The sequence below is a fragment of the Panthera leo genome, chromosome B4 (genome assembly GCF_018350215.1).
Source record: "Panthera leo isolate Ple1 chromosome B4, P.leo_Ple1_pat1.1, whole genome shotgun sequence".
Taxonomy (NCBI): domain Eukaryota; kingdom Metazoa; phylum Chordata; class Mammalia; order Carnivora; family Felidae; genus Panthera; species Panthera leo.
Genome location: NC_056685.1, coordinates 16,212,613 through 16,229,385, shown reverse-complemented (window position 1 = coordinate 16,229,385; position 16,773 = coordinate 16,212,613). Strand labels below are relative to the sequence as shown.

The 16,773-nt window shown below is 40.8% G+C and overlaps 1 protein-coding gene across 1 annotated transcript in view; it reads right to left on the bottom strand.

Moving 5' to 3' along the window:
- Positions 1–581: 581 nt before the first annotated feature.
- The window catches only part of TMEM236 (transmembrane protein 236), a 32,225-nt gene continuing 16,033 nt past the window's right edge, over positions 582–16,773 (bottom strand). Inside the window, exon 4 of the mRNA XM_042945031.1 lies at positions 582–1,165. Within this exon, the coding sequence (XP_042800965.1) occupies positions 582–1,165 (584 nt within the window). The remainder of the gene's footprint in view (positions 1,166–16,773) is intronic.

Below are 16,773 nucleotides of genomic sequence, written 5' to 3'. Positions count from 1 at the left end.
TGACCTGAGCCGAAACCAAGAGTTGGACGCTTAACCAACTAAAGTCATCCAGGTGCCTCTACCGTTCAAATTTTTTCAAGTATAATCTAAAACTTATTCAATAACATCAGGTATATTTTCTAAAAAAAATAGTTCTATCTAATTCATTCTTGCAATGCTCTTTAATTTATACAAATGATAAAAATATCATTCTTGGACTAGTGGGGAAACATGTTCTAATTTTTTTAAGGCTTTAATGAAGAGTGTTTTTAGAAAAAGTGCAGTATACATAACTAACTAACTAAAATTACTAACATTTTCTAGAGATCCAGGTGAGTTAACTTATAAGAATAAAACGTTGCTTAAATTTAACATCAGTTGAATATACTTTTCAAAAAGCGATAAGCTACCCTTATTAAAAACAGTTTATTCTCTACAATGTATTCCTCATTTCTTTCCATAGGACAAAAATTTATACCTCTGAGCTGTCATCACAGAGCCCAACGCGGGGCTCAAACCCATGAGCTATGAGATCATGACCTGAGCCGAAGTCAGATGCTTAACCGACTGAGCCACCCAGGTGGCCCTATGACATTTTCTTTTTAAAATGAAGACATTTCAAAGGTAGAGAAAGCTCTGAATTTGGATAAGTAATTGAAGTAAACATGAGAGAGAGTCACTAGTATGTTTTTACAAAGGCCCAATACGGGTGTGATAGTTCCCAGGGCAATGATTAAACTAAGTCTAATAAAAATAAAGGGTAAGTCTTGGAGAAAGACGCCCAGGGAATTCTGAAGAGGGTTCTGAGGAGTTAATATCATCCGAAGGAGAGAAATAAAACTGAATATGTAGACTGGGTACAGCCAGCCTGACTTATACACAGCAGGGTGGCCAGCCACGCGCACCATTTCTATGGTGTCAGACCACAGCAGAAAGCTCCACAGGATGATCTGGGCACGATAGTCCTGATGGGACATGGTTCCCAGGATTCCCGAGTGGAAGGAGGGCTCCTGGGGTTCTCCCAGCGCTGGAGCGGGGCTCTGTGTGCTTTGTCCCCATGGCTGTGATGCCTCGGTCCTCCTGGCTGGCTGCGGAGATGAAGTATTTTCTTCCTTTTGCTTCACTTGGTCCATCACGGTTTTTACTTGGTGCAAAGTGGTTGTATGACTATATGTAACTTCATTACCTGCAAGAAATTAATTGATTCATGGCCATTTAAAAATTTTTTTAATTTTATGTAAATGAAAATTGTATTTCAACTTTATGTAAATTTTTAAATTTCAGTTTTTTAGTTAAATTTAAAATAAGATAAAATTGTAAGCCTTCTTTTTCTGAGGTCTGTTTTACACATATAACTTCAGATCACAATAGGTACCATAATGACAAAAAAAGGTTATGTTTTTGTATTTTTCTAGATATGGATCCCAAGTCAGTTTTCTCATTTCACAGTACCAGCCATTTTTGGTTACTGAGCTAAGCACTTTCACATATAATCTCACTTAATCCTCAGAAAAAAATTGAGAAATAGACATTACTATCCCATTGTATAAATATAGAAAATATACAAGAGGTTAAATGACAACGGAATTCAAATACACAGTAATGAGCAGGGCTGGAATTCACACCCAGATTTGTTTGACCCCAAGTGACAACCTCTCAACTTTATGGCTGCTATCACCTGCCTAGAGGCAAAACATCATGTGCTAATTATAAAACATGCAAATATCATAAAATCAAAGTCCAATGGTCCAACATTGTCATTTTTTTATAAGAAGTCCACAGGGATCACTACAACTCAGATGTCCGGCCTTGGAGTTTGGTGCTAAGAGGGAATGTTTAACCAATGTGCTAGTGAAGGGTGCCACTTTGAACCCCGGTTGGTTTGTTTTTTTAATTTTTTTATGTTTATTTTTGAGAGAGAGAGACAGAGCGTGAGCAGGGGAGGGGCAGAGAGAGAGGCAGACACAGAATCGGAAGCAGGCTCCACGCTCTGACCTGTCAGCACAGAGCCCAACGCAGGGCTCGAACTGAAGACCTGTGAGATCATGACCTGAGCCGAAGTGAGACACTTAACAGACTGAGCCACCCAGGCACCCCTGAATCCCATATTTTTTTAAGTTTCTCTTTCCCCAAAGTTTTTGAAACAGTCAGGGCAATTGGCTAGACTAAAGCAGTTCGTTTGCAGACACAAGGCTATGCCTGATCAACGCAACGCTCATTTGAATAAGTAGGATATTTTCTCATGAATATCACATTGCGCGTGTGTTTGTGCGCACGTGTGCACATTCACGCATGTGCCTTTCTGTGAGCACATGGGTGTTGAGGTTGGGGAATTATGAAGGGATCCTCAAATCTCAAGACCTACTACCAGTATTCATGATGGTTTTTAGACATGAAAGGTGTAGCATATTGTTTTTCAAACATTTATCTAGTTAAGCACCATTTTTTCTTTCTTTTTTACTAAGAATTTATCTGGTCTTAAGGAAAGATTGCCAACATGCTGAGCTGTCATATTACTTGATAAGACAAAATTTAAAGGAGTCATTAGACTGCATAGCTCTAAAGGTTAAAGACATGAAGTCAATAAAAATTTGTTGAACCATATTGAGGTGAAAACATTTTAAAAGAGATAACTTATTATGATTAATGACTAATAAAATATTTGATAACTTTAAATAGGAGTTGTTTAAAGGACAAACCTCGGTTTTCTTTGTATATAACTAACTACTTTAAAATTTTAAGTGTGAATTGAGTAAATTGATAAACTAAAAAAAATCTAAATTCTTGATAAAATATTATTTACTTTTTTTTTTTTAACATTTATTCATTTTTTGAGAGACAGAGTGCAAGTGGAGGAGGGGCAGAGAGAGAGGGAGACAGAACCTGAAGCAGGCTCCAGGCTCTGAGCTCTCAGCACGGAGCCTGAAACAGGGCTCAAAGCCACGAACCGTATGATCATGACCTGAGCGGAAGTCAGAGGCTGAACCAATTGAGCCACCCAGGCGCCCCCATTTACTTCTGATATAAATCACTTATAAATAAATGATGGCACCTTTAGAAACTTCTTTACCAAGTTTAGATGACAGTAGCATGAATATCACTTTAATAAATAATAGTCAAGTAAGAAAGAAAATTATATACTAATTACTATTATTTTAATATTGCTAAAATTTGGGGCATCTGGATAGCTCAGTTGGTTAAGTGCTGACTGCGGCTCAAGTCAGGATCTCACCATTTGTGAGTTCAAGCCCCATGTCAGGCTCTGTGCTGACAGCTCAGAGCCTGGAGCCTGCTTTGGAATCTGTGTCTCCCTCTCTCTCTGCCTTTGCCCTGCTCATGCTTTCTCTCTGTCTCTCAAAAATAAATAAAAAACGTTAAAAAAAATCCTAAAATTATCTTTTTTTTAAACTCAGATGCCCACTGGCATCAATTATACCTCTCATTTTACAAAAGAAAAAACTTACATGGAAATTATGTTTCTTAGAGTATGTCATGTCCTGGAGAACTCTCCTTGAAATAGATAAAACTGTCTGAATGGAAATTCAAATTCCTTTGTCAACATAAATAGTGCAGTGTATAATTTAGGCTTTTGAGGAGGACTGTAAATTCAGCATCGTATCAATGCCAGGAAGTGGCAATCTTAGACGCGACACATGAACATTTTTAAACAGTAAGAATCTTAATATCTGTGGATAAGAGCCGTGGGAGGAACAATGAATTCTTAGCTAGAGTTCCGTTAAAAAAAAAAATTTTTTTTTATTCATTCTGAGAGGGGGGAGGTGGGGCAGAGAGAGAGGGAGACAGAATCCCAAGCAGGCTCTGCACCGTCAGCACAGAACCCGACATGGGGCTTGAACCCATGAACCGTGAGATCATGACCTAATCTGAAATCAAGAATCGGATGCTCAAGTGACTGAGCCACCCAGGCGCCTCAAGAGTTCATTTCTAATAAAATACGAAGGTCCCAGTCCATGTGTATTTGGCGAAATTGGGCTGGGAGCTTCCTATCTCTCTAACCTCAACAGAGACTAGGTGATAGTTAGGGGTACAGGGACTCTGTTGTCCTCTTTCCACGTGAGAAGAACTACAACTGTCCACTGGAGAGCTCTGCTGGCCTCCCAGAAGGGAAGGTGGTGTTGAAGAAGCCAAGGCACTGTATGGTCCTAAGAGTAGGACAACAGATTTGCCCCCGAGCAATGTAAACTTGCATGTACCCAATACCTTTTGGCTCAGTGATTAGTTTCCCTCCAAATTACTATTTTTAAAATTTCTGCTTACAGCTAGAATTCTTTTGTTGTTGTTAGTATTCTACTGTGGGCAAAACGACACATATTTTGGCAAAATCCATAAAAGATATAAGCACGAAGAAAGAGATCGACTCGCTTTCTTAGAGGCTGACATTTCCCTGTAAAAAGAGAAAGTGGCATCCATTCTGTGTCATTCCCTACATCTAATGCCAGTTGCCAAAAGAACTTTTTGTCTTCACTGCACAAGCTAAAGAGTTAAGAAAATGTAATTTTGATCACAGATAAATGTTTAAGTGGCTAGCACACATCTGTTTTATTTGATTCTTTACACTGATGTATTTCTATTTCTTTTGTTTGTTTTTATTTATTTTTGAGAGAGAGAAAGAGAGACACAGCACGAGCGTGGGGAGGGCAGAGAGAAACACACACACACAGAATCCAAAGTGGGCTCCAGGCTCTGAGCTGTCAGCACACAGCCCGATGCAGGGCTTGAACCCACGAACTGCAAGATCACCACCTGAGCTTAACCGAGGGAGTCACCCAGGCGCCCCGATGTCTTTCTATTTCCAACTTGTTTCTCAAAAGGTTTGGATAGCTTACAGGGAAAACCTAAGAACCACATAACAAATCAGTAGGGAAGGATTTTCTAAAGTGAGCATGTATCCAGAGAATAGAAAAGAAATAAAAGAAGAGAGAATCATAAGGAAAGGCACCTAAAAACATGACGGGAATGAGGCTGATACTAATAATGCACGAGTCAGGCTCCCAATCGTCTGTTATGAGCAGACAGATTATGTAGAGTCCTGTACCAAGCTTCAAATGGGCATAGAGAATGATGTAGCAACTAATGTGGGGAGAGTCCCACCTTCACCATGCTGTTACCTGTGATCACATCAATAAATACAGAAGCATAAAATGTGGCAGGAAAGTAGGGAAAGAGTCCAAATGTCCCTCGACTAACAAATGGGTAAAGAAGATGTGGTATGTATATGCGATGGAGTATTACTAGGCAATCAAAAAGAAGGAAATGATTTCACTCATATGTGGGATTTAAGAAACAAAACAGATGAGCATAAGGGAAGGGAAGCAAAAATAAGATCAAAACAGAGAGGGAGACAAACCACAAGAGACTCTTGAGTCCAGAGAACAAACTGAGGGTTGCAGGTGGGGGATGGGGGAGAGATGGGCTAAATGGACGAGGAGCATTAAGGAGGACACTTGCTGGGATGAGCACTGGTTGTTACATGTAAGTGACGACTCACTAAGTTCTATTTCTGAAATCATTATTAAACTATATGGTAACTAACTTGGATTTAAATGAAAATAATAAAAAATAAATAAAAATAAATCAATAAAATGTGGCAGGGCTTTAAAAGGAAGGTCAGTTCTTTGATGAGAGACTATCCTATGGATCTGCATGAGACTGGAGGTCTGGAAGGTTCAGCTGAGAAGTGACAGTTAAGCAGAGACCTGAAGGATAGGTAGGAATGAATTAGGTGAAGAATGGAAAAAGGAACTTTCTAGATAGTAGAAAGAGCATGTGTAAAGATCTTTCAGCCAGAATCATTGAAAGAGGGAAAGTTTGGTGAGGAGTTGGGGAGGCAGAGAGGGAAGAAGAGGAGAGTTCTAGAAACCTAGTAAGTGCTCTCTACCTACCAGGCACTGTTTTAAGCCCTTTTAATGCATTAATTCATTAAATCCTTAGAAGAATTCCCACCTTAAAGATGAACAAACTGAGGCACAGGGAGATTAGCAATTGTTTCCAAGGTCACACAGCTAGCAAGGAGGGAGATCAGAACTTGATCTCTTAGCTACACTATCAGTGGCAGAGTCAGACTGTGTGGCACCTTATGGGCCATGCTAAGGGGTTTAGACTTCCTTCTAAGCTAAACGGAAAACTGCTGAAGAGATGGAGAGTGGAAGGCAGAGGAACCAGAAAGGACATGAAGACATCAGCAAAGAGGATCTCAAGGCCACTGAGGCAGCTGTTGTGAAATGAGACTGTTATTCCACTCACAGCAACCAGAAAATCAAATTAAACAACTATTCAGAAAAAAATAAGACTAATCTTGATTAACAGTCCCCAAAATCTATTTAAAAAAAAAAATTAATGTTTATTTTTGTGCGAGAGAGAGAGACAGAGCATGAGCAGGGAGGGGCAGAGAGAGAGGGAGACACAGAATCCGAAGCAGGCTCCAGGCTCTGAGCTGTCAGCACAGAGCCCGACGTGGGGCTCGAACCCATGAACCGTGAGATCATGACCTGAGCTGCAGTCAGGTGCTTAACCAACTGAGCCACCCAGACGCCCCACCCAAAATCTATTTTTCCTGAGACAAAAGTGTTCTAGAGAAAGTGAAATGCTAATGATTTAGACATAACATTTCGAGAAAAAAAATTTAGCAAAGAAGAGAATTAATAGTCATTACAAATATTTTAAAGCATATTAAGCACCACAAAGTACTTTTCGTCATAGTCTTGGAGACAAAGGGAAAAAATGTAATAAATTAAAATACAAACAGGGCACTTACATACATCGTTATTTTGACACAGTCTACGGACTAAGCTCAACTGCACTATGTATAGTTTGCTTCCTTTGAGCAGCACATCTGAGGTCTGGAAGACAAGTGAGCAACTTCATGGCCAAGTAATAAATGATGAAACTCAGCACCCACCTCACAGGGTGGTTATGAGGCCTGAACAAGTCAATATTCATAAAACATTTAAAATAGCGCCTGACACATAGAAACAGCCATGTGTGTGTTCCATATACCAAATGTAGCGGCGCCTGGGTGGCTCAGTCGGTTAAGCGTCCGACTTTGGCTCAGGTCATGAACTCACAGTTTGTGAGTTCGAATCTTGCATCGGGCTCTGGGCTGACAGCTCAGAGTCTGGAGCCTGCTTCTCTTTCTGCCCCTCTCCTGTTTGTGCTCTGTCTCTCTCTCTCAAAAATAAATAAACGTTAAAATATGTATATATATAATACATATATATATATATATATATATATATATATATATATAACATATTATAAATTAATGTAGCAATCACTAAATAATGAATTAGAATAGAACAGAAATGAATTAAACGAATTAGAATAGAACAGAAAATATCAGAATACAGTAAATAGTAAAAGTGATCACAGTTTGTTAAACTTTGGTTATAGTTACACTGTTACCCACTGTCCCGTTTATGGTGGGGGGAAGGGCTGTCAAAAAGTTTGAGAAACTGTGTCACACTACAGAGCCTTAACAAGGTCAAAGGTTTAATTTGCATACTTGCCTGTTCGGATCACAATGAATCAAAATGCTACCCCACAGATATATCCTAGGCAGACAGAGACAGCTTGCAATACCTAACGAGCCAATCGTATGCATCTCTTCCCAATTCCATGGTCAGGGGTCAGTGACGTCACCTTGGTAGCTTGAAATTGGTCGCGGAAGGAATACTTACACCAGATACATTGGCGAATGGTACAAAGCAGGGCTTTTCCCCACCCCCACCGGAGGGACAGCTGTGTCAACACTGACCAGCCTACTCCTATCTGTGTTCCAAATGGTATGCAAATCTTCACCAAATAATAATTCATAATAATAACAAATTCAAGACAAATATTCAAACCATCATCAATTCTGGAAGAGCCCAGGGACTGTTCTTTAGAAAAAGCATTGTACTGTTTTCCAGTACATTCAAAAGCCCTATTCATTGCCAGTTCCCTGCCTGGCATGGGAACAAATAAATGTATCATTTCTGGATTTTTAAGCAATGTAAAGTATTAAGAAAATTCTTTTGTCTAAAGCAGCTGGAAGGCTGGATAGGTTAAAGACCATCTTCCCCTCCATTATTAGTTCAAAGACTCATCTGGACAAGACATATATATTATATATAATAATGTAACAATGAATCATTACAGTATATTAATTATATGGACAATTATAAGTATAAAATATGTACCAATATACAATTATATATTATACAAATATTGAATATATTTCAATAAAACATAAATAGTAAAGTAAAATGTTAAAAAGCATATAGTTATCTTATTTCCAAATATAAATAATTCTAGGCTTTGAAATGGTTTGAAATGCCTCTACTAGTAAGCACCTGAGTACAGACCAAAGCTTGGAATCCCAGCACGAACCCAAGCCGGGTGACAAAAATGAACACATAGGGGAATGAGCCTGTTTCTGGCCTTCAGAGCACTCCCTCTGCCTTAATTGTGTGCATTTGCTAGTGAAGTTTATTGATGTGCTATTCTATCCACTAAACTGCCAGCTCCATGAAAAGAGAGGCTGTTTTCACTCCCCACTGTACCCCTAGGACCTGGCCGAGCACCTGGTATGTATGTAACAGATCCTCCATAAAGATTTGCTGTATAGAAGGCAGGAGACATTCCTGTTCTGGAGTCTGGCGACATAAGGGAGCAATGGGCATCCTGCTGGGGAAATCTGCACCAAGGCGAGCAAGCCCAAACATGACAGCCAGGCCCCCAAGCACACACCACCCTCCGTTCAACAGGAAGAAGGACTCCGGAGCTCTGCACAAGGTCTTCCATGAAGACTGCTGTCTGGCCCAGGTCCTGGAGAGAGCACTTCAAGCGAGCCCACACGACTGATTCAGCTAAGGAGCTCTGGAGGATGTTCGGAGGGCATCTGAGCAGCTCAGGTGTGAGAGAAGACGTCACATGGCTTTTGGGCCCAGGAGCCGCCGGTGCGACGTGTCCCCTGCATCGCCCAGCGGGACTGGGGCACACATCAGTGGGAGACAGCACAAGCAGCAGCCCGATTCAAGACATTTCAAAGGGTTCCCAGGCACCGGCAGGGGCAGGAGTCACCAGTCAGAGGACAAAAATGCCGATGTGTGCTTCCGAGAAGAATGGGGTTTGTGAGTTTGCAGGAAACACGCTAAGGACACCACCCCCGGCCAGAAACAAGGGGGCTTGGGGTTCTAAACTAGCGGACCCACAGCAAAATGGTGCTCCATACAAAGGACCCTATGATGTAGACACAAAACGACCAAGATTTCTGCACATTATGCAGACCGTCAGCTCAACAACCTATTTTACTCTATTCACTCCAAGACAAGGAAATCTAGAACTTGAAAAACAGTGACCTGTACCTTTACTTTCAACCTTGGGCCATAACATTTGCTGATTAATAATGATATGAGGAACGGGTCTTGGTACTAGGACACAGTAATGCATGCTGAATTCTTCATGTTCCCCTTATTTCTATCAGCCTCCCTAAAATACTTACTCGGGAAAAATCTCTTGCAACTCTCAAGAATCTCACTTTGTATACTAAAATTGTTCCTCTCCCCCCCTCCCCCTGCCCCGTGTAGGAAGAAAGTACCGATTAAATGCCAAATTGTTACAATCGTGTAAAGCTGTCCTAATCAAAGGGTCACCATGTGACAGCACTTGATGTCCTATGTCTTTTGGCACGAGGATGGCTACAATATAGTCTCTGGCCCAATACACACTGACCTAATCCTGACAGCTGGTACTTCATTAGAAGGTATAAATCAGAAATTCTACCCTTCTCTCAGGCCGGTCTGGTAAATAACTACTTGTTTCTTAAGAAGGTGGGGAAAATCCTAGAACTAACTTACTTTTCTGAAACTTCCTTATTCTAAATAGCAAACGGAGGGTATGAAAGGAAATAGTTCCCCTCCTTGGCATGGACCCGAAACACAGTGTTCCTCATACGTACTCTCTAAACACATTGCAAAACACATTATGGAAGCCCAGCTCACACGCGGGGCTCATATTGTATAATAAGCTTTTTCTTAAAAAGAAACAAAGGGGAACTCAAAGTGCCATTCATTTTATTCAGAGAAAAGCAGCATCCTTCCCCCTTCCCCCCCCGCCCCACCTTGATTGTCTGTGGCATCTCTTATATTCCTTTCGGTTAAAGTGTTGAGTTCCATTTTTAGGGAATCTGGAAAGCAGATTCCTTTAGGAATTTGGATCTGGGCTCTTAGCTTTGAACTCGCTATATGTCACATTTCCCAATACTTCCTACAACCAGGGTCTCCGAGACAGGGTGGGTATCAGAACTATTTGTGAAGCTTTTAAAAATTCCGGATGCCAGGCCTTAAACTAACCTCGCGTGTACAAGTATGTTCACAGGCGGTCCATGATTCACTGGAAATAGCTTAGAAGGATGAAAATCATCACCGTCATTCATTTAAGAAATTGTGTTAACTCAGTAAGAAGGAATAACTAAGAAAGTAATAGGTCCTTCCTTTTCCTCCTTCCATTCCTGCTCTATAGACTCCTAAACCTGGGTCAGTCCTACCATCTTTTCTACCATCAATGCCCAGATTTCTCAGGATCATTGAAGAAATGATCCTCATAATGGAAGAACGATCGACTCATAATCTCGAGTGGTCCCAGGACAAATTCCTGGTTTCCCCTTTTCACTGAACACTAAGCTTCTGTCATCCTTCCATCCCCCTGTCCTTCACCTTGAGCAGTTATTCCAAACCTTACCCATTCTGTTACAGATTCTCTCCCTCTGTCCCTCCACACTGCTCTCTGCAGGTAACTTTGCTTCCTAGTTCACAGTTCCTAGTTAAGGCTTTCAGGCATTAACAGGTATAAACAGCCCCTGCTTGCTTTCTGCCCACACATTAAATCATAGTCACAAGTCTAAATCACCTGGGGGGCTTTAAAAACCACATGTGTCTGGCCCAACCCCCCCCCCCCCACCAAAATTATGATTTTAATTATCTGGGGTTCAGTCTGGGAGTTAAAAAATTTTCAAGTCTCTTAGGTGATTCGAATGGGCAGCCAAAGTGAAAATCAATGTTCCTAATTGGGGCTACACACCAAGAATCCAATGAGGTTTTGTTTTTAAAAATCTAAGTACGCCCAAGTCCCATCCTGATTCAGTTTATCAGGTGTTGTTATGATTGGCATGGACATTTTTAAAGTGCTCTATTAAGTCCTTTCTTTATGTTGGAAATGCCAGAAGAAATGGACAGAAATACAACAGAGGCAGGGGTCTAAAAGCTTTGCCAGATCAAGGGAAGAAATACACTGATTATCATTTCTGATTGATTGGGTGCGTGTAAATTAATGAGTTTATATCCTACAGAGAATCCAACTTCTTTTCTTTATGAAACACTTACATGTAAAAAAGTTTCGAGAAAATATTCAGTAAATATTTATATCACCTTGGAGTGAGAAAAATACTTTTAAAGCATAACACCATAGACAGACTCCATCTGGGAAATAGTGACAGAATGGAGTATGTCAAAATTAGAAATTTCCTATATCAAAAAATTAAAAGGCAAATAACTGAAATATATGCTACATTTCTGACAGGCAAAATTTAATGGCCTTACTATTTACAGAACTCATGAACCAGGAGTAAAAACAACAACAAAAAAGAATAGACGTATCAACAGAAAAACAGATCAAGGACATAAATATATGAGTTTTAAAAATACAAACAGCCAAGAAATCCACAAGAAAATGCTCAACACAACTGCTATCTTAAGGAAATTATTAAAATAATAAGATACCGTTTTTTGCCTATAAAACTGGCAAAGATGAAAAGGAACAAATTATCCAAAGTTACAAGGTTGAGGAGAAACAGGTGTTTTCTTACACTGCTGTTTAGATGCTAAGCAGGGCATTCTTTAGAGGGGGTCGTTTGCTTGAAGGACACATATCAAAAGCCTTAAAGCTTGAATATACTTTGAGCCAGAAATGGCAACACCTAGGCATTTAACCTAAAGAAGTAATTATCTAGGCTGCTGAGGTCCTGCGGCCCTTGGCCCAGGTGTCTGGGTATTAAGAACACTACACAGTAGGAACTGGACCGGGGCCACTGCGAGCAGATTTATTTGAAAACCTTACGCTGCCAACATCGTACCTGGCACCTCTTACTGATGTGACAGTGGAAACCACCTCGTGCGCAGCGCTCTGATGTTTTCCGCCCAAATAGCCTGTCGATCTCACTTCTAGCAAGTCGTCTCTGTGCACATACCCCCAAGGCAGCCAAACCATCGTGCTACACCCGTTTGTAAAATCCCCTATGAAGGACCCCCCCCTGTATTCATCTGCATGTGCAGCCAGCCCACAATAGTCCCGTTTCTTCTGGCAAGTGTCGTTGCCAAGGAGTCTGGGCATGTGCAGATGCTCAGGGTCTTCCGAGGACACTCTGTGGTCATCCAGTGACAGTTAACTCTCTCTGTCCCCGGCCTCTGCTTGGCCGGTCACCTCGGAGTGGCTTGTAACTCACATACACAGCACCGGGTCCCCCAGACACCGACCACCTGCACCAGCCATGCCTGTGCGCCCGTACATACGGCTCACCCCCACTGCTCGACTCAAACCACATCATCCTGCTCATTCTCACCACATCCTTCTCCTTTTTTTTCTGCAACCCTTTTTACTTCTGAACAAGAGTCATAGAACAGTTGTTAAAAACCAGGAAAAAAGAAAATCTAGTTGTCCAACAACAGGGTTAGTTAAAAACTCATGGCTAAATGAGTCACGGTTCATTAATATAATGGGATACTATTCAACTAATAACAAACGATGATACCACCACATGTTTTTAAGGAAAAAAGATACAAAATAGGTTTCCTTGAGTCAAGCATGCCCCTGATGATGGTATCAGCTATCAATCTGTAGTTTATAGAATCCTGGTGGATTTCCATTTTCTTTTTTTGCTTATGAGTATTGGACAATCTTTTAAAATAAATATGTATTTGGGGGAAACAGAAAACATTAGAAATAAAACAATTTCAAACTGGAATATTAAAAAATGGATCTGGTTTTTCATATGTCTTGGGCCTCAAAACCTGTGTGTGCCCCACCAGGTTGGGTTTGCTCTACCTGCATTGCTGTAATGTGGTGTACGTTAGCGTGTTGTGTAGCATTGTATCATATCCCCAAAACAGCAGCCTTCACAAGACCTTGGATGAGGGTGCACTTGGTCTCTGGGTAGGGCAGCATCATGATTCTCAGGGAGCCATGGGCTGGAGAAGTAGGGAATTGGCCACCTGAGTTACCGTACTGCCCTGTACCGAGAGCTACAGCTTATGAATCTAAATGAGGTCTGAGATTAATGGTTTTCAGACATTTAGCAGAAGAACCATTTTTCTTTTTTCCCAAATGAAATCTGACACAAACCAATGCCGTGCCGATGTGGTTCAGGTAGGAACTGGAGCACCAGTGACTCTGGTTAAGCTTCCCCTTTCTGCCCACGGACCCCTACAAATCCGCTCTGTAGGTTTCCGAAGTTTACTACTTGAGAAACAAACAGTGGCTGGTTTTAAGAAGGCAGCTTTCACCTCAACAATAGATTTTTCCATTCAGACTGTGAAATCCAACTGGTTATTTTTGCCCATTTATTACACGCAGTCCTGAGTTTCTTAAGGCCCAATCTTCCTTCTGTGTAGAAAGCTTTCTTCACCATATCTGCCTAAACTCCTACAAATCCCAGATATTCCCTTTAGTATTTTTCTGACCTCCGACACCTTAGATAAAATATTTCTTCACATGTAGCCCCATAGTACTTTAACTATGATACTCTACTCTACCACTTATAACATGGTGCTTGAGGCAGGCTTAGGCTGTTCAAGTGAGTCCCTACAGGTAGAACTGAAACTTTGCGTCCAACCATTGACTTGTTTGTGTGTCTGTTTGCATTCGCAGGTTTTTAGGGAGGTTAAGGAATCTGGGTGGGGGCAAAGGGAACCTAATAGTGACCATGATTTGGGATTCAGACAATATAGGTTAAGACTGATGTAAGGAGAAACTAGGATATTCCCTGGGAGGCAAGTCATAGCAGGACGAAAAGTGTTTAGAACACAGAGTCAGGCAAGAGTGGTGGGAAAATAGCAGGCCAAGTTGTTTGTATGTAAGAATGACGAATGGAAAAAAAGCAGGAGCGATGGAATATTCAGTAGTCTGGACCAATAAATGAGACCACAGGAGACTCACCTTAGTTCTGGGAGAGGGAACAATATGGAAGAGGAAGAAAGATGGGGGCCCAGTCATTCAATGGTTGGGATTGAGCTAATAAAATTCAAATAGAAATACCCACATACTAATATGAGCTGGGGACATTCAGGCGATACACTGTATTCTTACTATTTGTTCCCAAGACTGGGACTTGCCATTATTAGGTATGACATCTGCGAGACTGCCATGCATCAGAGATCTAGGTACCAGAAAATATTCCCGTGTGAGGCCCAGGCTATGTGAAATAATGCATGGACATGTTCTGACATGATCATCACTTGATACTGAGATATTTCAACTGGTAACAGAAAGTTAGTGGAAAGGACTCCTTGATCCCGTTAAGCCTGCTTTAAGCATGAGCACTTTTTTTTAAAAATATAGAATAACTTGTATTTAAAATTTTAGTAAAGGAAAAGCTACACAAAGATCAAGCTTCTGTAGCTTGGAATTAAGGCGGATGGGATGGCACAAGGGGGTCCATAAATCCAAGCACTGCAGATTACCTTAGTTTCCTCTACTATAGGATCATGGCTGTTACAAGTTGACCGATGGTATGCCTTTCAAACTCTCTGGACCGAGCACAATATATTACCTTTCCCAACCTTTTCTAAAGGGAGCCAAATGTTTTGAAAGCTCGTTCACCACCCACCCCTACCCAACCTCTTGGATTCTAAAGTACCACATGCAACAACAGCATATTTTTAGCCTACTGGTTTATGTTCAGACTCACGTATTACAATTTACATGTTTATGACTTTCTGTATTAAGTTCCAGAGGATAAATGATAACACTCCCTAAATTCAAAGCTCACATAATCCATTTTGTTAGTATGCATGTTTAAAATGAGTAAAGGGGACTATTTGAGTTCAAAAGCTTGCACAAAAATTAAATGCATGTATAATTAATATTTGCAAAGGTGTTTTGAGTGAATGCTAGTTTTTTAAAGTGGGACTTTATTAAAGGGTAGAGCTATTCAACCAGACATTAGCCTGCTCAAGTTTGGGCAGTGAAGAGCTCAAGAAGGAGGCTCTTCAAATAAGAAAAAGCAACTGTATAAAATGTTCTCAGGTCTTATCTCCAAGACTGACTTCTTTGGGGTTTTCTTGTGTCAATGCTCAGTGTCATTGTCATTTCTGGATACAGAGAAAATTCTCCTTTAACAACCAAACTCATCACTTAAAATATAACTTGTTCCAAAAAATGTAATGTACATTTTTTATTTTAATTTTTTATTTCAGAGATAGAGCGAGAACAGGGGAGAAAAGCAGAGGGGAGGGGGAGAGAGAGAGAGAGAGAGAGAGAGAGAGAGAGAGAGAGAGAGAATCCCAAGTGGGCTTCACACTCAGCATGGAGCCCAATGCAGTGCTCGATCCCACCACCCTGGGATCATTACCTGAGCCAAACCAAGAGTCGGACTATCAACCCACTGATCTCAGATGCCCTTACATGTACATTTTTTTAAAAAGAGAATGTTCATGGGGCGCCTGGGTGGCTCAGTCGGTTAAGCGTCCGACTTTGGCTCAGGTCACGATCTCGCGGTTCATGAGTTCAAGCCCCGCGTCGGGCTCTGTGCTGACAGCTCAGAACCTGGAGCCTGTTTCAGATCTGTGTCTCCCTCTCTCTCTCTCTCTGACCCTCCCCCGTTCATGCTCTGTCTCTCTCTGTCTCAAAAATAAATAAACGTTAAAAAAAAAAGAGAGAATGTTCACTAAGAACTTACACAGAATGTTCACATTAACATGGAAGGTTATTAACACGGAAGAATTTTTAAAAACAATCCATTTTCAAGATAGGTTTGCATTGAGAAGGAATCTAGAGAAGTAGCAAAGAAAGTGGCAATTCCCAAATCTCCTCAGTTTGAAATAAATACCCTGGACTCTGGAGGGCAGATGTAACTTGAGGGTACCTTTTCCTCATTAGATGGCCACTAGCTGCCTGCCACCTTAGCTACCTTGTCACCTGTGTTATGTTAAACATAACAACCATCGTCTCCCACCTAAGGACAAAGTGCAAAATATGAAGCTCAGAATCTCAGATTTCCTGGTGGCCTCCAGCTCAGTTTTATTTTTCAATTTGAGGAGTAAGAGTGACCGGAAGGGTGGTGGCTCATGACCCATAAGTGATTCTCTGGTCTTTTCCTTCCTGGAGGTGGGAATCATTTCTATTACTCTCCAGAATTCCCCTGTGACTCACTCGCTTTAACCCATCCACCCCACCAGGAAGTGATTCGACAAAACCTACCCACTTCACGTATAAAATCTTGGTCATCCAATAACGATAGCATACACATATTATAAATTATCACATGAAATTAAGTGAAAGTTGAAGAAATTTAAGACCAACTGAACAAAATACTCAATTAACAAAGTATCTTTTTTTTTTTAAGACCAACCTATATTTAGTTTTGACTGATCCCTTTGGAGGAATGTGGTATATCTTGGTTTTGGTAGTGTGATCTTTAGCTTTTTGACAATCTGCAATTAAAAACACATAATTCTCTAGGACATAACGTCAGTAGTCACATTAATTTATATCAAAGATATCCAAAACTATATTTATTCATCT